This window comes from Lissotriton vulgaris, chromosome 8 (assembly GCF_964263255.1).
Source record: "Lissotriton vulgaris chromosome 8, aLisVul1.2, whole genome shotgun sequence".
Lineage (NCBI taxonomy): Eukaryota > Metazoa > Chordata > Amphibia > Caudata > Salamandridae > Lissotriton > Lissotriton vulgaris.
In genome coordinates, this window is record NC_141696.1 from 666,745,921 (window position 1) to 666,769,051 (window position 23,131).

The following is a 23,131-nucleotide window of genomic DNA, read 5'->3' on the forward strand; positions in this document are numbered from 1 at the left end:
TCATATGAAAGAGAAAGCATGTTTGCAAACATGAAGAATAAAAATAAAATCTTTAGTGTAAAATTAAACACATCAAAAACCTGGGAATTATATGTTGCAAACAAATATTGGAAACAGTTCAATAAAAGTCAGTTTTTTTTCAAAGGCTGCAGTAGATCAGAATGTGTAGCAACATGCAGAAAGATTTTAGATTTTCTCTATCTAATGGGAGCAAACAATAAACATGTTCTTTCTGCTTGTCATTGTAAGCTACAAAATAGAGGAGAAGAAAGAAAAACAACATTCTGTTTTGTGACCGTACCTGCCTTTCTCTTCGGCCCCTGACTCTGGCAGCAGCAGTTGTGATATCAGAACTCGACTGTAATAACGTATGATAGTAGCGTTCTGACTTATTTTCTTTATAATCGGCGACTCAGTGTGTCAGAAGTCGATGATTATAAAGAATTTAGAGACTGGCGTTTACACAAAAATTACAGAATCCCATGGATTAAAAAGCAATATACACCCATGTTAAAGCATGGTTATGATGCCCCTGAGGACCTCCCGCCAAATATTCTTGTTCTGCCACACTGCTGTGTACTGCACTCAGAATGTTGGCAATAGCTCAGAGATTCATTAGTGTGGAAGGCCATACACTAGCCTTTTCAAATCGCATGAAAACAGTGGGTCTTCTGGGAAATACACGTCAATTAATTTCTAGTACACCACCAAATGGTAGTACAACAAAACATGTTAACATGAATTTAAGTTAACTGTAATGTCAGTCTGATAATTAAATATTCACCATCTACAGATTGTTTCTGTAGAAGCTAATTTGTGTTTTTGTGAGTGAATTGCTGTCATTATCAAAATGAATGAAATGAGCCGATTTTCTTCCTAAAATTCCACGCACACAAAAATATCCATAAATTTGCCTGGCCATAAATTTGCCTGGCACAACGAAGCACCAGCAAAAGCTCATTATGATGCTCTACTGTTCGGAAACATTCTTTTCTATTGTTTGCCAGTGGTTTTGGAGTTCCTTTTTCTTTTGCTAAAAAGAAAAAGGAATATGGCTGCTGTCCACTACGAAATACGTTTGGGAGAAAGTGGATGGAGTACAAAAAATATTTTAGAAGGCTGAAAAAAGTAAATCTATGCCCCTCTGAATGAACCTTTTCCCCTCTTGTACGCATTACTCATTTTCAGTTGTCAGCATTTTAAAATAATTTTAAAGGGACACTCGAATCAGGCTGAAATTAGGAAGAACATGTTCAATCTGAGACAAGGTACTTTCCTGGTACATTCTAAATAGCATTAACATTGCTCTTCATCTTAATTCACAGGCCTTCAGGAGAGAGGTAAAAGCGAAGGAACCCGTTACTATGAGTGCGCTGGAGATGGTGCGGTGCTTTCTGGCGGATCAGCCTTTGGAAGGCCTGGAGAAGCTCTACCAGGAGCCTAGAGGTAATTGAAATTGGAACTGTAATAACATATTCATGGCAGATCAGAGATGATGGAGCGATCAATGTATTTCCACTGACTCTGTCAGCGTAGCACTCACACGTTTTGGACAGAAATACTCGATCTCATATTAAGCTTAAAAAGTTTTTGAAGTAATATTGGAAACTTCTAAAATGTCCTGGATGTGTTGTATAGTACACATTGAGAAGTGTATTGTTTCTGCCTTGCACACATACACAAGTTAATAACAATATCATGGATGCTGTGAGAAATTGAGTTATTGGTTGAGGGGGGTGGAAGCTCCACTCAGGTAGCAACCACAGCCCTTGTCAAAGTGAACCAAAAAGTCACTACACTAACCTGTGCTTAATCCTCTGGTAGTTTGGCACAAAAGCAGTTTGGCTTAAATTAGACCTAAAGTGTAAAGTATTCATGAAGCACACAAAAAGTAATACATTACAGGCAAAACATAAGAAAGATTGTATACCAACTTGGAACAAATGGAGTACGTTTTAATGAATAAAATGATACCAGAACAACAAAAATCCAATCAGTAGAACCAGAGATATTTATGTTTATAGTCTTTTGTGAAATTAGCGCCTAAAAGCACAAAGTGTCACTTGCGATAATGTGGTTGTACTAGACCAAGGCGAAAGTTACAAGATCAGGCCAACCGAGGGCGCGGTCGGATACACAGACCAGGTAAGTCCCACTAAAAAATTGCTTTCATAGCCCAGCAAAAAGAGTTCAGTTCGCGTTGGAAGAGGCCACAAGGAGAAGGCTGGGCATTGTGGACGGTTTTCTCTATAGCGCAAAAAGGATCATTGTCGTAGACTGTCATCACTAGCAGGGAGAGCGAGTCGGCCAGTATGGGCAACTGTTGCTGGAGCTTCGCAGCTGGCGGTCGAAGCAGGCCGTCATTTTATAGCTGTAGTGCAAAGTGCAGGTCTGGCTTTGCCAGTTATTGCTCGTGGTTGCTGTCTTTGCAAAGAGCAGGTCTTATTGGAGTTTTGCATTGTCAGTTGTCGCAAGCCCCAGAGTATGGGTGTCAATTGACCTGCTCAGGGTCGCGAGGAGCCCAAACTTCAGGATTTTCACCTTTTCTTTGGGAGGAATACACTCTGACGCCAGGCATGGGTCCAGGACTGGAGGAGGCTACTTTTGGGGATCAGGGACTAACTTCAGCAGAGGTCAGGGGGGCTCAGGCAGGTCCGATTGCAGTTTCAGTTACAGCAGATCAGTTGGGCATTTACTGAGTAACTCTGGAGGTCTAATATTTATACCTCGTGGCAGCCTTGTGTGGGGAAACTCTCTGTCCTATCCCCATATCTACTTCTGGTAAGTTCTTCCCCTTTCCCTGTCAAAGCACCAGCCTGTCTGGGGTGGCAAAAAGCAGGACAGGCCTGGGGTCTGGTTTGTGTGTGCTGGAGGCAAAGCCCTTTGAAATGTGAATGGGGCTGAGTACAGCCCATCCTCACTCAGCCTGCCAGGCTTGCCATACTGCCCACACCTAAGCCCCGTTTGTGTCACTCTCTGGAAGCAGTACAGAAGCCCCAACAGCAAAGCCATTCACAGTCATGTGACCTATGACACTGGCAGAAGGCATAGTTTGTTTGGACAAGAATATGCCAACTTTCTAAAAGTTAGAGCAGAAAAAGGCTTGGGTCCTATCACTATCTGGCCTAGACCTCTATAATGTACCTAACAAGAAAATTACCAGAAAGGTTATTCAAAAGTTATTTGGTACAACCTAGACAATAAATCCTAAGTATGAATGATTTATTTCACAATGATTTTCAAATTCAAAACATTTATACATGAAAATATTTCATCATGTCGTCCAAAGAGATACAAACTGCAAAATAATACATTTATCAACAAAGTGCCTGTGATTCCTAACACAAAATACTAATGCAGACGTATACAAAACATACACACCGTACAAAATATCAATTGACCCCAAAATTCGTTAGAGGACACCAGTCCTTGTATAACATATGAAAAAACAGGCGGACATAGCCCAGTTCAAGCAAACCTGCCTGTTTGCTGAGCTGAAGGCAGCTCGATATTGAATGGGGTCATTCCACCAGTGGGAAATACATTTCTTTTTTTGAGTCCCAACAGTGCCCCACAAATATTCTAGCCATACGTAAGGTTTATTGAGAGGGAGTTGGAACAGAGAACCTTTAGCGATTTAGGAAAATGCCATTGTAGCCTAGCATGAATGAGAAAAATTCAAATCCATTTTAAGCTCTTGGTGGTGAATGAGTTGCTGCTATGCATACTTCGTTAATTTTGAACATTGTTATCCGGTTCTCTATTGCTAGCTGGTCAATTCCTAGAGCTGCAACTCAGTTTAGCTGCTGTCGGTTATTTCATGTTCACAATGGCCTCTTAATATTTCCCATCCAGAAATACCACCTGAGGAGAGAGCCCAGAATATCACCAGGGTCCTCCGAAAGCAGTCAGAAGAGGTAAAGACAGAGTGGGACAAACTCAATCTATGCTCTGCAGACTGGCAGAAAAGGATTGACGAGGCACTGGAGAGGCTGCAGGAGCTGCAGGAAGCCATGGACGAGCTGGGCCTTAAGCTGCGCCAGGCGGAGGCCATGCAGGGCTCTTGGCAGCCGGTGGGCGATCTTTTGATTGACTCTCTGCAGGACCACATAGGAAAAGTCAAGGTAGGTCCTTGGGTTTGTGTTTCTGTACTAAAGCTTCCCCAAAAAACGATGTGGTGTTTAAATGTGGCTTCAATAGACTTATTATATTACTACACAGACATGTTTTAGCAAATTAGTATTTAATGTATGACTGCTATCTAATATTAATGCATCTTGTCGTTCACTAAAATTGTATTTTATGTTTCTTTGATGTGTTTAGCACTATCTTTGTTTTGTAAAACTCAACTTCTGGCCAGATTGTCATGCAGGCATTCTCTTCTGCTGCATTGGAACCTACATGTTCTAAATCTGCTGATGTGAAAAGATTAAATCTTGATTATTACAAAAACAGTTTAGCTGCTAAATTAATATTTCCCGCCCGCCATTGATGCCAATGTAATGCCTTCCAAAGTAATCGGAGCTTCTAAAGCAGACTGCATTTTCAATACCATTATACTCAGTAAACTGCGATGTAGTTAAAGGGTGGCAATGCAGTGTAGAGAAACAACACTGTTCTCTTACCTAGTGACCAACAGTAGGCATACCAGATTGCCCCTTTGGTAATATGTGTTTTGAGGCCCAGTGTGACATTATTCAGTGACTGGCCCCTTTAAAGAAAACAATCTAAATACTGACAAACGGCTGTAGCTAAATACTTTGACCCAAACACAACACATTTTCCAGTCTCCATTAACCATTCCGAACTAGATCTCAGAAAAGGTACCTGTTTAAATGATTGACTACAGAGAAGGAACAGTTTGAATTGCATGCATACATATAGAAATTAACCCCAACATGTGTCAGTTATGTCATTTGTCTGTAAAAGCAGTTACTTCAAATCTGTTGGTTGAGAAAAGTAAGAAAATAGGGTCTCAATATGATGAGGTCAAATAGGTTTGGACAGCATTGGTCGAAAATGGTGGAAGCATGCAAGTTTTTCAGTATATCCACATGACTTTAACTAGGAGTAATGTCAATAACTGTAATTTTAAATGTGTACGGATTCAATCCTCTACAGCCCCATTAGACACCCGTGGCCCATTGTTAGTGGAATGATTTCTAGCAGGCCGCTGCATCTGCAAGACAGAGGGCTGTGCACGTCATCTGTGCTTGTCTTGACCCATCCCTATCAGCAATCCAGACACCCCGGGACTCACCAGACTCCCATATAAAAACAACCCATTTGAGCATCACTAACCTTGAGGCAGTAGGAGCTAGAACCATCGTAATACTATATTCATATTATTTGACCAATAATTTGTGTGCGACTAATCTGATGTAGGATTGTAATTTCATCCACCAGTTGTAAATATATTCTGTTTCTGTGGAATGTACTTCATCTCAAACAGTTTCATTCAAGTGAGTAAAAAATGAAAACATTTATAGTTTTACTGAAGTAAAAATCCCAAGAGCATCAGCGATTAGGTGTCCTGACTTTAGCTGTCTTCCACAGTTTTCACTTAATAAACTCAGTTTGATTCCGGAAGTAAGTACCAGACTAGTCAGAGTTTGTTTCCTTCCTCAATATGGAGGAAACATTTATTTGTGCTCCAAGGACTCAGTGTGTCTGTCTTTTATACATCCTACCTATCAGACTAGCAACAGTTTCTCTTGCTGGATATTTGCTGGAATTTTGATGTACATATCCTTTATAAAGTGCAACTTTATTTCTTTACTGTTGTCTCTTATTACAGTTTGAAAACAAACTTGACCTCGTTATGCCTTTCTCTACTTTTCACACAAGTGTGGGTTACAGTGTTAATTTCGCTATATAACTAGAAAAAAGATCCAAATATAAAAACACTCTTTTTAACAAAGCTTTGGGAATTTTTTAGCCAGTGTGTTGCAGGTTTCAAGTAGCCTAACTATTATCATGTGGTAACCTTGCCCAAGTAGCATGGTGGTTCCCTAGTTTTGAGAATGAGTATGATCTGGTTAGGGGTAGTCTTGGTTGTTCAGAAGATAAGTCATGGAAATGTGGGTGGTTCGGTGGCAAGAAGTGCAGTTGTATTTGGGGCAAACTCTATAGGGACATGGGCTATGGGGATACCTATTACTGGGGAATTCCCATATTCAAGTCTTGATATGACCAATGTTGATTTAGCATGGCATTGTAGCGGAATATAAACTTGACTATAAATAAAATTGGCACATGCAAGTCTTGACTTATTCCTCTGAGAACCACAGCATAAATAGATAAAAAACATGAAGGATTTCATGTTGGGGTTTAACTTGACATTGTAATCAATCAAATAGTGTTTTTTACAGAGGTGTTGGTCATTAAAAGTTTTGGAATATATTACTCCATTGAATATTTAATAGTTTCTAAGAGGAAAGTCATGCAATTGCACATTTAGTTTTGTTCAAACTCCTTTATGACTTTCAATACTCTATAAAGTTAATTATATAAAATAATATACATTAGAATTTTTGCAACACAGTATGTTGTGGCCTTCATATAAATACTGACCAAAGCACTGTTTAAACACCTCCCATTATCTCCATCCATCATACACCTATAAACAACTAATTGTTTCTTTGAATATTTCATTATTACAGTAAGCAACTAGGAGCACATATAGGTGGTTGTAGAGGCAATGACATTTAAGTAGAAATGATTACAACAGTAAAGTTAAGCGCTGTACAGCCTTTACAATAGTTTAAATACTGATTTTCTTTACTTACCTCCCTTATAAATGTGTGGACCTGTTTTGGTTTAAAAAGACACCTGTGTTTGGTAAAATGTTACTATAAAAAAATAATGAAAGAGGCTATCAATAATGTACTGCATTTTTAAAGAAGGTATACCGGCTATCACAGATTGCCTGTCTAAGAAAATTTGGTGAAGTAAACAACTAGAAATTGGCAAGGAATAAATTTGCATTTTTGGGAAATTCTTGTAAGTGTTGAAAAATGGATCGGTGTAACTTTGTTTATTTGATGGGTTAGTAAAACCCAATAATTCAAACAAAAAAGAGTCATTCATATGCTGCTTTAAAATCCTTCAAACTAAATTCAGACCTCTAAAATTCAATGTGATCTGGATTACACAGTGACATTCCTCAACAATCAATTCTTAATACAATATATTAATGTTTCTTCCTTTTAGCAGCTTTTAAGTGTGACACCTGTGTAAAAATCTGTGCTGGTCTTTAAATTAATTGCTAAACCATCTCAACCAACAAACGTATGTATATTTAGAGAATAATGACTTCAAAGGCAGCATTAAACTAAAGAGAGTTTGACACATGTTAATATCTATCTAACAAATAGTCCAACTAATCTATATTTTGTAAAATACTTTTGTGTGCATTCACTCATGAGGCTGAATGCCAAAATGTCCATGGTATATTTTATCAGTTTAATAGAAACCAGGCTTACTGAATTTGAGATAGAAGATGTTACTGTCACTATTGGCTTAGTGGTTGTCTTCTTGGAGTTGCACTCAGAGGTTTTTATGTTCTATTTTCTGAAATGTTAAAAGGAAAACAGCATGTTCACAAAATGTATTAAACTGTTATGATAGATAAGCCTTATCCTAAAATTGACTGATCTCACACCAATGCTTTTTCTTATCCTCCTAGAAAGTTTGTCTTTAAGAACAACAATGGATATCAAAGAAAAAAGCATTTGACTTACATATCTAAAATTGTTTTACAGTTTTGGATGGAGGGTTTGCTGATGCAATATGTTATTAGGCAGATGGGTGCATATGGTACAATTACCCACAATTAATATTTTTTGGGGCTTTTCAGTGTACTGCCATGTAATGTGTTTTTCCTATATTGAAACATGTATCTGAGACCATTTATGGATGAAAAGACCGCAGGCAGCATATGCTCCCTCTGGAAAGTATTAGCTTATGTTATGTGCTATGGTCTGTCCCCAAAGTCAACAAGAAATTACCACAGTAGCATCAGCATCAAGACAATCTTGTACATGAACCCAAAAGACTTAACGCATTTGTTTTTTTCTAGTGAACACAGTTTCAAAGTATATTTAAGTTTCTATATATTACATGGATTAAATAAATAACTTCTCAACGAGCAATAATTCGAACAAATGTCTAGCTCACATGGGGTATGTAATATCAGTGCATGAAGTTGTACTTAAATTCAACCATTTTTGTGAACTATCGGCCGGCGCAGGTAAGTGCAGTGGGGCGGGCCGAGTGGGGGTTGGGAGGGGTGGTAAGTCGACAGATGACGGAATCGGTAACAATAAATAAAACGATGAAACCTATTCCATCGTCTGTCTACTTTCCCACGCCCCACCCCGCCCTGCTCCACCGCCCCACCTCGCTTACCTGCACCAGCTACGACTGCCATTGTAAAACGAAGTTTCTTGTGTGGTATATAGGGGCCCATAGAAAATTATGCATCAAAATACGCAGGATTCTCGATACAAATATTATAGCACCATAAGTTGCCTAGTATCAGGCAGAGAGAATTCCATAAGCGAGTTATTTTTTTGCATGTCCAGCATATACATTCAAGTATATAGTGTAAGGGTATGCCAAGGGGTGTCAATGTGGATCAGGAGAGTTTCATGATCCATGTTCCGTCAGGGCGTTACTTCTCAAATGCATTGTCAGCACATTTCAACACTGTGATAGCTTAGGGTATTCTCAGAACAGGGTCTTAAGGGGCAAAGAATGAGGCAGACAACCAGTGAGTGATTCTATTTACAGTGGTTTATGTAAAGCAATGAGGTGTAAGCCACCCAGGCCTGTGCACCATAAATGGAATGCTGTTGAAATCCTATGTAGTGGCATTTGCTAGTTCTGTAATACTGTCATGGCATGATTGTTTTTTTCTGGCAGACACTAAAATATTAGGACCTCTAAAAGATTGACCGCCTTAGGTTTCTTTCAGTTTGTCTCATTGATATTCAATTCATATTTATTGGTACTTTAGATTGTAATGTGTGCACTAAAACATTTATTTTTGTCATCATTATAAACTCAGTATATCTATATGGACTTTGAAAATAATGCCCCCAACAAATGTGGAAAAAAAGTGAGAATTTACTTGAAGTTGCAAATTGAGCCCTTGGCTTCCGTTTTTGTGTTACAAATAAGGAAGAAATCGTTAAACCCCATAGCATTTCAACTACTCATACACAGTGGTTGTTATGAAATGTAACATCTATTTCGGGCTACAAAATTAGGGATTGAGAATGCAGGCTTGTCAGGTGTTTCTTTGAGATTCAGGACACAAATGTGATATGGGACCCTATTTGGTTTTATGACAAGAACTAGTGACAGCTAAGGCTACCTCCCTAATGAGACTATATATACCCAAACGCTGGCTCAGCCTGCTTTTGTGACTTGTAAATAGGTTCACCAATGGAAGCATGGGGGCCTCAAAAGAGTGGAGCCTGGGGCAATTTGTCCCAGCTACTTCTTCACTGTTACAGCACTATGAGAATGTGCTAAAGGTGACTCAGAAAGATGACTTTAAAAAGTCCAGTTTCATCCTGCTCTACCAAATCCTCCTACCATCAAATATTTTGACCCGACACACCCGAACTATGGAGGCTGGGAATCGCTTTAAGTGTAACTTCAATATATAGTTAAATGGCATTTTGACTGGTGTGTAATTCGGTTAAATGTGGTTGTTGTTTGATACAGAGCATCTCCTTTTGATGTGCCCTTGGTGGTTTGCAATTGCCATTCAATAGAGAAGGGAGCTACTGTAGTCTCTATTGTGATGTGTCAGCGAATGTATTAATATTATCTGAATTAAACAATTTTAACAACAGTAATAGACAAATAACTATAGCTGGGCTTATCGACCTTCTTAAATACATTTTCAGCATTACTTATCTGACCATGACATTGCCTAATGCCGGATTGCACTTGCTGTGTAATCTTGGGAATTCACAATTTCAATTATTAATATTTATGTGTAAGGTCAGGCTTTCAATATTCAGTGAAATTGTTTGTTCAGTTATAACTCAATAAACTTGATAAGCAATGAAAACTATATCAATTCATAAGTAAATATGTTGATCATTGTTATGCTAAATTCTAAAGGTATTTAGTAATACACATCACATAGATTACACAGGTAATAATTTGTACCACTAAATTGCTATTACTCAAAACTTTTATTGTGCACTATCTACATTTCATAAATGTATTTCAAACAGTTTGAATCAAATGCAATACTGAAATCACAGCATCTGGCCTGCTAGAACAATCACTTTCTTCTCATCCTCCATGATTAAACGTTGATAACAGTGAAATCCTTGCAAAGTGACAAAGGGTATAACACAGAAGAAAAGGGGTTCTTACATGGCTGAGTCTACTGTCCTCGCAGATTCTGGGGCAGAAGGGCCTACAACGCACTTCAGTCCCCGAATATAATGGGACAGATTACAGCCACAGTTAACTTCTGTTCCAGCAAATGCGGTGAAAGATTGGCCCCACAAAGCACTTTCTGGACAATGAAATGCAAGTAGGCGGAGTCTCCTGTCCCCACAGATGCTGGGACAGAATGTACAGTAAAAGTGCTTTGTTCCCTGCACAAAACCACTGAAAGCCTAGCCAATAAAATGTGTTAACGCGTGCACCTCTTGCTGCAAGCTTGTTTCCAATTTAACACCACACCTCTTGATGCTAGTGGCCACAAGGCCTTCAATCTGTAGCAGCACGTAAAAGCGCTACTATAAGTAATTGGGTTGCTGGTTGTCCAGGGTGTGAGCCGTGGTCAAGCAGCAACCACAATCCTTGTCAGAGTAATGTACAAGCAAACCCAAAATTAACCTGTGCTAACCTTTACTCTTCGTAGCTTGGTGCAGAGCAGTCAAGCTTAAATTTGAGGCAATGTGTAAAGTATTTGTGTAACACTTCAAACAGTTAAAAAGTGAAAATACCACACACAAAGTATCCCAAGCCAGGTTGAAAAAATAGGGTAACATTTAATAAATAAAACATGAATAAAATGACAAAAATCCAATTGCAGAATTGGAGTTATCAATCTTTGAAGAATAAAGTGTAAAATAGAAACAAAAAGCATAAAGCGCCAACCATGGTTTTCTGGTCGTGCGGCATCGGGTCAAAGTCCCCAGTTCAGGTGAACCCCTATGGAATGCTGGTCAGATACAGTCCCAGATTAGTCCTGCTGAATGTTTACCTTCTCAAGTTTTGGGCCAATAGTCCAGTTCAAGTTGCATAGAGTCTTGGAGAGCAAAGAGAGAGTCGCAATGGTTGTTGGTTAGGGGCGAAGAGCAGGTCCGGCATCGCGTACCAGCAGCTGGTGCATCACAGTGGTGATCCCCCGCAGTCGGTTGATGCTGCAGTGTGACAGGATGGGCTGGCAGCGGCTCGCGATTTCTGTGCAATGGTGTGTTCTTGGTGCAAGCTGGCCTGTTTGCTGTTGCGAAGCGCCCAAAAGCAAAGTTTAGGGGTCTGTGAGCCACACAAAGTGTCAGGACCTGTGGGCCACCACTTGGAGGTCAAGAACTCACTGCAGATACTTCCAGGAGCTGGCTGGTCAGCCTTTGATGTCCCTGAGGTTCAGACCTGGAGGCCAGCAAACTAGCCCTTTGAGTCACTCTGGGGCTCTGGGTTCAAGATGAAGTTGCAGGTCCAGTTCTTCTTCCCCAGGCAAAAGAACAACAGACAGCAGTTTGGCACAACACATCAGTAGTTCCTTTAGAGTAGCAGTCCATCAGAGTGGCAGTCCTTGTAGCAGCACAGCAATCCTTCTTCCTGGTAGAGTAGCCACAGTACCAGAAGTGTAATGAAGAGTTGGTGTCTAAGGTCTTTCTTTTATACACAGTTGTGCCTTTAAAGTGGGGAGAAGTTCTGGAGGCATGCCTTTGAAGTGCACAGATGCCTTGCCTTCCTGACCCTGGCTCCTGACTAACTGCAGGGGTTATGCAGTCCTTTGTGTGGACACATGACACAACCTATTCAAGTGTAAGTGGGGCTGCACTCAGCTCCTCCCATTCTCCCTTACTGCCAGTGATGGCCCATCCAGTCATACCTAAGCTCCCCATTGTGTGTGGCTGTCTGGGACAGAAGCCCAACTACACCCAGTCATGCGATCAGAGACAGGTTGGAGCCACCAAATGGCTGAGGCAAGAAAATTGCAAGTTTCTAAAAGTAGAATTTTTTAATTAAATTTTAAAATTTGACTGCACCATAAGTTAGGATTTTGAACTGTGATTCCTTGGACACCAAACACTAACTACACTCTTCCCATTTGGAAATTACACTTATAAACAGTAATAGGGCAACCTCAATGTTACCCTATAGAAGAGATAGGTCAAGCAGTAGTGAAAAACAAATTGAGAGTTTTTCACTAGTAGGAGCTGGAAAACTTAAAAGTACGTGCCCAACTTTTCACACACATTGCACCCTGCCCTCTAGACTGTCCAGGCAGTACTCTAGGGGTGACTTATATGTGTTTAAAAGGAAGGTTTGGGCCTGGAAAAAGGTTTACTTTGCCAGGTCGACATGGCAATTGAAAACTGCACACACAGGCTCTGCAAAGGCAGGCCTGAGGCATGTTTTAAGTAGGGGTCGGCGATAAACTCCGCTCTGCTGGCAGAGTTGGCCCATTCCTAATGGAATGCAGAGTTCAAGCAAGACTCCATCAACTGCCTCATGGCAGAGTTTTTGCTTGTACGCGGCTCACCAAACATTAAGTTGGCAAGCAAGAATTTGTGTCCCCTAGCATGATTTACAGGCTCTAGAACACCTTCCACTGAGATTTCTCAATGTGGGTGGTAGCTGCAGTTCACAACCGTTTGCATTGAGAAAGCTGCAGCTCAAGTAGCGAACTACTTAAGAGGCAGAAAGAAACAGCGCCCCCTGGCGCGCTAAATTAACTGAATGGAACAAGCTTCAGGGTTCTAAAAATTACAGTGAGCTGAACAACATGCCGAATTGCATCCGTTTGCAGAACTCCACAGAATTCCGCTGAGTTTGTTTGTAACTCCGAATAATTCTGCTAAGTGAAACTCTGCGAGTTCCGCCCACACCTAGTTTTAAGTACTACTTCGGTGGGTGGCACAATCAGTGTTGCAGGCCCACTAGTAGCAGTTAATGTACAAGCCCTGGGCATTTGAACTGCCATTGTACTAGGGACTTACCAGCAAATGAAATAGGCCAGTTGGGCACAAGACAGTGTTATTATGTTTTAAAGGGAGAGCACAAGCACTTTAGCTCTGATTAACTGTGGTAAGGTGCACAGAGTCCTAAGGCCATCAAATACAAATTTGGCATAAATAGGTGGAGTGAAGGTTAGAAGTTTGGGGCTCACCCTGCACAAAGGGAGAAGTCCAACCAATGACAGCACTGGTTTAAATGTATTGGTTTGCCCCTCCTTCTTTCACCCTCTAATTGAAAAGCTCCCTTCACCTGTGGTCTTGTGGTCATCTAGAGTTTGATGTCATCACCTACTGCTTGGCTCCATCGCTTAAGGTGTAATGCACTATCTGGGCCATAGTAGCAGGTGGTGGTGGTATTCGGTAATCGATAATTTAAGTAATTGGGATCAAAAAATGATTCCTTGTTTTATAGTGCCCATTCTGAGATCCTAATCTTAAATTTCAAGGTGCTTTCATACGGGTTCATGACTTTTTTAGCTCATATAAGACCACTTTGAATACTAAAAGTGAAACATTAATGCCACTACCCCACCCTGATGATGATACAGTTTGTGAAGTAAACATGTTTGTTGTCATCTGTATACCATATGTGGCATAGAATCCTAGGTTAGAATGTGCAACATTATAGTCTATTAAATCAAACTCAAAAGGTTTTTGTACAGCGCATATCCTGAGTTCACGGATTTCAAGGCTCTATTCTATGTGCTAATGATATAGATTAGTAAAGTCACTCAAAAGTGTAAGATTCATTTTACACATGTATATTTATTAGTGTAATTTTATTTTTCATGTTTATAAAAATATTATATCTTTCATAAGAAAGAGCATCAAACCAAAGATTTAAGTGGTTTGTGGGAAGGGTTCTAAAATGACCATTTAGTTTTAAGGAATGTAATACTCCCAGCTGTACATTTTAAGGATAATTCAAGTCACCCCAGAGTTACATGAACTCATAAAGAACTCGACCTTAGACCGCATTCCTCTTAATGATCACAGCACCCATCAGCAACATGCTATATCCTTATAAGTTACAGCAGGATGTACTTTATCCCATATGTAATGAAGTTCGTCACATGTGGCACTAAAAAGCAGCTACTATATGAATCATGGGCTACCATCAGATTCTGTTGACCCATCGTAAAGCTTAATTAAATATGTATGGTTGAACTTCCATCATTTGCTGAGCTTTGTGCCATGAGCGTGTTTGCTAGCCAATGTTCTAATGGTGGACAGCTGCCTGTGATTATGCATGTCACTATCAAAATAAAAATAAAAAAATCCAACCAAACAACTCCTGCCTGGTAAATAATACGTTGCGAGAGATGGGGAGATGAAGTAGCCTACTGAATTTTTTATAAAACACAAATAAAAAAACAAGAAATTGGATATCTCATTAGGACTTATTGTTATGTTAAGTTCAATATTTGTGGAATGACTTATGACATGTAAAGTTGCTTCAAAGCACCGTGGAGAAAAAGAAAGGAAGGGCCAGAGAGAAAAATGGAGGTGAAACTAAGAGTGTGGGAAGGTGAAGCCTTGTAGTGGAGAGGATTTTTTTCTTTTTTTAAACTGTGCAAGGTCGGCATGGGACAAAAACTAGGCATGGGCACCAAAATAATGGTTGCATCTGTTAGCGATCCAGATAGCACCTATTAGCGATCCAGATAGCTATAAAGTCTCCGACATATGCAATTCATGCAAGCTTTGAACATGTAAATTCACGCTGTGTGGTTCTTTTATAAGGCATGTGAGGCTGCAAGCATTTTTGTGTGCTGCAAGCAATGCCTGTGGTAATATCAGGGAAATCAACAATAAAAACTGGCCCACTTGACCATAAAATAGGCCCACAAACTGCTCGAAAAAAATAGGGCCCACACACTGATTTATCAGAGCAACCAATTCTATATTCTTAACTATTTTCAAGTAATTGCTGCTCATACCTACAAGCCACATCCAGGTGTTTGTATATCAAGATTTAAAATGCATATAATAGCACTAAAAATGTTAGTGTGGTATCACATACCACAAAGTTTTATCATCGTAAATTGTCTTCACAGTCGAAATCAAATAAAACATTTCCATCCATGATTTAGCACTCGGACAGGGATGTAGTATGAATTGATGGCTACGTCGGATTTGTATTTGTGTTTGCTTTTGTTTGGGATGAATGGCTATACTGTAACCTTTGAGCGGACACAATGTTAGCAGCAACTAAAAACACATTATTGTGTTTACCTTATTATGTAACGTTTTGTTCACATCTTTGTACAATTTTATTAGTTCAACTTGCTAACCTCCCCTACCCTCTCTTCAACGTCCCCTTACTTTGTTCCTCCCGCTCTACTGTGAAGCGCTCTGATACCCTTCGGGGTCTTGTTCGCACTATACAAAACTTTATATAAATAAATAAACCCATTGGGCACTCCCTGGTTCCCCCACACCCCAGTCCGACCCTTAACACAGTTATAACCTGTACAGAGCGACAGCGCATGCCACAGCTTATTGCGGTAGGAGCGTGTTGCTGAGATCTGTATACAGGACCCGCTTCACAGGTTCAAATCTTGTGAGGGTACGCAGCCTCTCATCCTTCTGATGTTGGGTTCTGCTGAACAATGCTAACATCTGGCACGTATCCCTCTACAGCTGTAAATGGCTACGCACTGAGCAAACTGGTAGAAGTAAAACAGCTCTAATTCAAAGGAACAGGTGATGAAAGGGGGCATTTGAAAGGGCCAAGTAGTCAAGGGCATCTTCCTAGTGGAATTATTAAACGAAGGAAGGATCACTGAGATAGCACAAACAGATCATCTGCTCAATATTAAATGTGCTGAAATTTCCAATTAGACCATCAAAGTGCATGCCGGAATTGTCAACACACGGGCAAAACTAGGACTACACAATATAATCATTTAAAGTCATTTTGAAATGCCATTCCATAATTGTGCCCCATTATAGCATAGTAGATTGCCTTTAAAAGAAAGGTGATAAATTAGTATTCTCTGAGTTAACGCAAGCACAACAAGACACCAGTTCCCTGTTCCGCTCCCAGAGTGATATTGGCTTCTGTGAAAGTACAGTGCGCGCGCTAATTGTTTGCGACATCTGCTTAGCATACTTTGAAAGGCACAGAAGTTATTTTCAGTTTCATTTCAACTCCAGCTGTCTGCACCCAAGTCTATAATCAATCTGAATTAAGTTGCCCCATTTCTCCTAATAAGTCCCTTATTAGGTTCTGTGCTGGCTTGCCAGTGTGTCCTGAAAGCGAATTCATGTTACAATTGCCATTTTCTGCTAATTTAATTGTCAGCTGTTCCCGCCCTGACTAAAAACAATCCATGATGCAATTAGCAGATCTCCTCGTTAACAGCTTTTGTAGGAAGCGCTTAGGTATGTGGTGAAGCAAATTACTGTTTGGTAATAGCCTCTGTTATTTGGAAGGATTCTTTCGAGGTTTTAATGAAGTCGTCCTTTTGAAGGCGGACTTGGAACTGTGCATCATAAAGAACAAATGAACAGTCTAGTTTACTTTCCTTGCCCCTTCGCCAAACCATGCTGTGATTTCTGAAACTGGATTAGGTGACATTGTGCGGCTGGAAAACATAATGAAGGCTTTGGAGCCCTGTTGAGAGGCGTTAGTATATCTTAGCGAAAAACAGCAAGTAGCGGTAGCTAGAGTTTGAAACTGTGCAATGGTACCTTCTCAGGTAAAGCACACATTATTGTGCACGACAGTGTACCTATAGGATATTTGTGGGATCTATGTATTGAATTCGAACGACGTAGTGAGTTTAGAAACCTTGTAAATTGGTTTAACCCCTATGATGCTTGTGACGGAACGGTTCCGTCACGAGCGCCGGTTGGGCTGTGCTTATGACGGAACCGTTCCGTCACGGCCACGCCCGTTTCTTAGAACCTTCAGCACAGCGCGAGAATTCGCGCCGCGCTGAAGGTGTTAATGGACTTGTGCAAATAAGCCTCATAGATGATTTATTTTTTGCAAGCAAAGGTTCCCTTAATTGTGGATGCCGGATCTGAAGTGGTTGGTTTACCACATATTACTAATCTGAATGATTTGTTTAAGAAGCCTCTAAACACAACTATGAACTCATAATTGGTGATCAAGAGCTCGGAGAAAGCTTTGAAAAACCATGGGGCATATTATCAAGGGGGTTTATCTCCGCTTTTTTGGCTTTAAAAGCCAAGAAAGCGGAGATAAAATTATCTCCCTATTACCTAGCTGCCGCTAACACCAGTTAGCGACAGCTAGTAGGAGATAGCGACCATCTTGGGCCCCACTTTGCATGTCAGTGATATTTATCACTAATGAGATGCAAAGTGGGCGTGCCAAGATGTTAGAGACTGAAAACAGTCGCTAACATCGCTATCTCCTATTACCAACTTTTGGAGATATTCGCGCTAAGCGGGAATATCTCCAAAAGCTAACACCTGCCCTGAGCAGTTCTTAGCCATGTTATCCAATGGGAGGTGGATAACATGGCTAAGAGCATTAGCTCGCTAATGCATGAATATCGCTGACTTTTCAGCGATATTCATGCTTTGCGGCGATTTTTCCCGCATTTGCGTTAAACCTTGGTAATACCAAGGTTTATTTGCGGTAAAAATCACCGCAGCGCTGCGGTAAATTTTTGTCTCTAACCAAGCAATAGCGATAATTATCGCTATTGCTTGGTAATATGCCCCCAGGTTTTAAGTCTGTAATTTGACTGATGATGATCTGCAGCGTCTTCCTGGCATTGATAGTCCTCAAGGAGGTGGAGAGATGGCTGCCCCATGTTCCCTGCTTTCGCTCAATTCTCTGGCGACACGGGATATCCGAGGCAGGTACAGAAAAGTGGGTGAAGCTCTGACATCACCAAAGGCCCTCTTCCTTGCCTGCCACAATTCAGTGATGAGTCATGGATGGCCGAGGATGGTGACAGCAGCTCTGAACAACAGCAGTGGTTGTTCCTCCCAATGACATCACAGCAGTCGACAATGACTCATTACCATTGTCTACAGTCACAATGCCCTCTGTCACAGTCAGGCCCTCTGTGTTATACTCTTTTACAATGAAAGGGGGAACTAATTTTCGCAATCGTGTTTGTGTTGGAGGGAAGAGATCTTAAAGGGAAGTGAGTTGGTGAGGCAAGACACCAAGCATATGTGTGGTCTTAAGGGCAGATGGGGTAAAAAACAGAAGTGGGAGTGGTAGAAGCATTCCATTCATTTTGGTTTGTATCAGGAGGCATGCATGGAGCTGGTGGCACAATAAACACTTAAGGGGAAATTTCATGATTAAATCATATTTTAATCCTGCAGTCATCAACCGCATTTATAAAGTTATTAAAGTTGGAAAGGTGCGATGACAGATAATTTGAGACAACATTTATTTAAACAAGCTTACCTATGATATGTGAATGGAAGCTGCCATTCAGTTCCACTGTTGTTTACCAGCTTTCACGTTCACAAAATATCTCAGTTCTCTTCCGCTGTCCCTTCACCAGGAGACTGATGTAAGGAAATACTGGAAATATTAGAGTATTAGAGATTGGTGTTACAACCCTGACCGTTTCTCCATCAGAAAGGACTTTCAATCTACTATGCTGTTGTGTCAGAGACGTACAACAACTTTCAATGAATTTATAGTTCCAGTAAACGTATTACAAAAAGCGTACTCCTGTTCTGCATGAGATGTTGATCAAGCTTCAAGGAATCCTGTTGTTGGTCGGTGGTAGCTTGAATATCTGAACATCTGCAACAGTACAATTATCAATCACGTTTTCAAATTGAACAGAGAAATGCTTATAAGTCATTGTATGATAAAAAAGGTTAACATTTACTGTTCCCACTCCAACATTATCAACAGCAGGGAAATTGTTGGACTCAGGGAGGTCAGATTTACTATTGCAGCTCCAGCCTGAGCAACAGTAAGGCCAGTGTTGGACTTTGGAGAGGTTCAAACTATTCCCACTGCAACACAAGCAACCATAGCAAAACTGTTGGACTCTCGAGGGGTCTGACTTATAATTTCCACTCCAATCTGGGCAATAGCAGAGAAAGGGTTGTACTTTGGAGGTATCAGGTTTACTATTCCCGATACAATGTAAGCAACGGGGGTTAGATTTCCACTTCCACTACAAACTTAAGCATGTAGGCAAAGTGCTGGACTTTGGAGGGATACGATTTACTATTCTCACTCCAACTTCTGCAACACGAGGGACAGTGTTAGACTTTGAACAGTCCAAAAGAAGCAAACAAAGAGAAAGTGTTAGATTTTGGAGGATCAGAGCTACTTTTCTTACTTCAGTACTACGATAGGGAAAATATTAAACGTAAGAAAGCTCTGATTAAAGTTTGCTATAATGAAGTAATACAAAATTATACATATCTTTGACCCTGTGGAAGGCTACAACTGTGTTTGCGTCTGTCAGGTAGTATCTTGTTTTTAATGGAATTGATTACAAAAATAAACTATGCTGAATTACCAGAGTTGTGCCGCTTGTCTCTTTGAGTCCCATTTCAAAGAAATATATATATATGTTCACCGAATAAAACAAAGATTAAAGTATAGTTATAGTTAGATGAATTAGTCAGTGACAACATTACCATTTTGAACAAAAAAAGACAGATATTTACCAGTTATAGTTAGTAGAACTAACTATAACTTGCGCCCCTACCACACCCTGCTTATGACCTCACATATGACATCACTTATGATATGTTCTATGGCATCATTTATGACATCACTGAGGGAATCTCAAATTACATCATTGAAGGCAGGGAAGCGTCAATGCTCCAGAGCCATTAATGACGGGGGGCCTTGTGACCCCCCTCATTTAAAGTAATCAACCCTGAGGGTGGGCTCCCCGGGACCATTTGAGGCCTGGGGAGGGGGTCACAGAGCCCCCATACCCATTTTTTTAAGTTTCAGCCCCATAGGTGGGCTCCCCAGGAACTTTAGAGGCTCATACAAGAGGCCTGCACAGTCCCCCTCCCCATATAAATTAATATTGGTCCCAGGGTGGGCTGCCTAGGGCCTCTGGAGGTTCGGAGGATAGTCACATTGCCCTCCTCCCCATAAACTATTGTTGGCCTATGGGTGGGCTCCTTGGGGTTACTGCAGGCTTGGGGAGTGGCAGACGGTTATTAAATTTGGCCCGGCCACGCTTTTTTCCTATTTTTTTTTCATCCCTGTGGATTGCAGCATTTTGTGCTATTTGTTTCTTCTAATTGGCCTCAGGGGGTGCCTCTAGATCCCTCCATGGGACTTAGGGAGTCAGGGTATCCCTACCCTGTCCCCTTATATTAGTATGATCATTTTTTTAACTTCATGACAGGGGACTAACTCTTGAGTCCTGTAATGGCTGCCAGCAACATTTTTCTCATGTTGCTGGAAGTCAAACAGAGCACTTGCTAGAGAGATGGCCCATGGGAAATAAAGCTCCCTTGGCCAATCAGAACGCTCTATTTTAAATTGGCATTCCCACAAGAGTCTTTCGAGACTCTCACAGATGCAACCATCTAGATAAGCAATTATTTTTGCCACTTGATTTGTTAAAAACGTTTTAACTAATGTAGACCAAATCACCAAAAGCACAGTCTGAGGACCAAGATCTAGCTTCCTGACAAATTTGGTGAAATTCCATTCAGCAGTTTTTGTTGCCGCCTTATCTACAGGAGTCTATGGAAAATGCATGTGTATTTTGTGTTTTGGGACCCTCCCCCTTTTTTTATATCAAAGAAAAATGTAAAACTAGATTTAAACATACTGAAACAAATTGTTAATAACAGAAAAGAATCACAAAACAGAACTTTAAAAAAATAACACTACAAAGTGAATGATTGTAAAACACCTTAAAATATAATTAATTCATTTTCCTATTATTAAAAAACACAATAATTGACACAATCAAATATCTAATTAAGAAATAAAAAATATATTACCACAGGTTTACAATAATCTATTAAATAAGTGAAAAAATATAATTATCTAATTAGTCAAATACATGTTTGACTAAATATTATAGTAAAATAAATATTTGAAGAACTCTCCACCCTATTCACCTACAAACTCCACAATCCATCATAAAATAACATAAAATAAAACCTTGTAGTACAATACCAAACAATACTTAACATTTGACGCCACAACATTTTGTACACAATATTTGTATCATGATATTTTTGAAACAATATTTTGGTGGAATACCCTTTTAAACACTGGTCTCTAAATCTTGTAATCCCAGAATCTCACAGTTGACAACTCACTCCTACTTCACTGTCTTTCCTACTCTCCTTCTGACTACAAGTACGAGTGTTAGGGTTAAAGGAGTAATTACTGTGATAGTGTGTGAAAATTTCTTGATTTAGCAGGAACTAAATTACCAAATTGAGGACTTGTTTCTGATTTTGTGGAGACGTTTTTCTTTGCGGGGTTAATGATTTGATGATGTTGGGTCTGTAAATTGCAGATTATATGTTGTCTCCAGATGCTGTGGCAATATGTGAAGAACTGGTGAACCTCTTATACCTTACTGTTGACTTTTTCTTATCTTTGTGCTTTGTAATCCTAGGTGCCCTCTAGGGTCCTTGAATCTGCTTTTATCTAGTAAATAAATAATACTTGCTCCATTAACAAATTGCCAATCAACATTGTATCATGGGGCACAAGGGTGCTCCACAGATGATTTCAATTCCTGGAACAACCTTCCGCAAGAACATTTATTTTATTGTGTTTCCTACTGATCGACAAAAAAATACAGGATGTAGGATTGAAAAGACCCATTTGAACTAAACACAATGACGATGAAAATGGGCAGTTTGGTGTGATGCCTAGAATGGTTTTAGCATCATTATTCCTTAATGAAGAAAATGGTGGTCTGAAAGGGAGGTGGGATTCAGCACATCCCAGCTTCTACTGTCAAGTGGTAATGCACCCTGGAGTGCCAGACATGGTCCCAGTGGTAGATCAAAGCCTGTCCCCACGCTCCAGCAGTTGTGAATTAAAACATACGGGAACATAGAATTTCCACGGTTTCGGGGGGCAAGATGGCCGCCGAGCTGTTGTGCTGAGAGGTCGCACTCTCCTTCTCTCACAAAATGAACGGAAGATAATTTTGTGCCACCCATGAAGAAAGGATCTAATGGAGACCGGGCGTTGCTGGCTTGAAAGGATATCCCTCAAGAAGAAACTGCTACGGATTGGGCAGGCTTGGAGGCTGCTGAAAGAAGGACTCTTGCACTTTGGTAAAACGCGCCGGCATATGGCTCCCAAACCACCCACACGAATGGTTAATCAAGAAAAAGAAAAGGAAAAGGAAAAAGTAACCGATAGAACAAGGAAACCCCCCGAAACTCCGATTGCTATGAAGACAGGGGGAGCTGGTAGTGGGAAAGGGGATCCCCTGCCAGCAAGGAATACAGGTGCGATCAAAAAACTAATTCCTCCACCAGCGGAAAAAAGTAAGAAGAGTGACATGCGGAAACAGAACTTGATCGGTAAAGCAACCAGTACGGCGGGTAAAAGCATGTCACAGCCGGCGAAGGGAGACGAGCAAAAGGTTCGGGACATAATTATGCGTCAACCCACCGTGGCAGAGATGCTAGCGGGAAAACCCTTGGAACCAGCGACGGAATCTGTAGATGCAGGAAACCCGAGTATTCTTCACAATTCAGGCGCTGACACTCCTGCTGCTGCTGCTGGAAACGTCCTCGAGGACGCAACTAACATGAACACGGAAGACGCGAAGGTGGTTGCTAGGCAACGGGCTGAGGCAGCGCGGAGAGAGGCACAGAAGGCTGTAACACCGCAGACAGACGGTGAACATGCAGGAGCTCGCGCTGAGGACGAAATAACAGCGGAAGATAGAGGTAAAGGGGTGAATGTCAGTGGAAAAGTCGAGAAA

General features: G+C 40.6%; 1 protein-coding gene across 2 annotated transcripts in view; it reads left to right on the forward strand.

Annotated features, from left to right (window-relative positions):
- DMD (dystrophin) overlaps positions 1–23,131 on the forward strand; it is a 4,652,165-nt gene that overhangs the window by 3,114,348 nt on the left and 1,514,686 nt on the right. For both annotated transcript variants that reach the window (XM_086934537.1, XM_086934536.1), the window contains 2 exons: positions 1,326–1,446; positions 3,856–4,124. In XM_086934537.1, the coding sequence (XP_086790663.1) occupies positions 1,326–1,446; positions 3,856–4,124 (390 nt within the window). The remainder of the gene's footprint in view (positions 1–1,325; positions 1,447–3,855; positions 4,125–23,131) is intronic.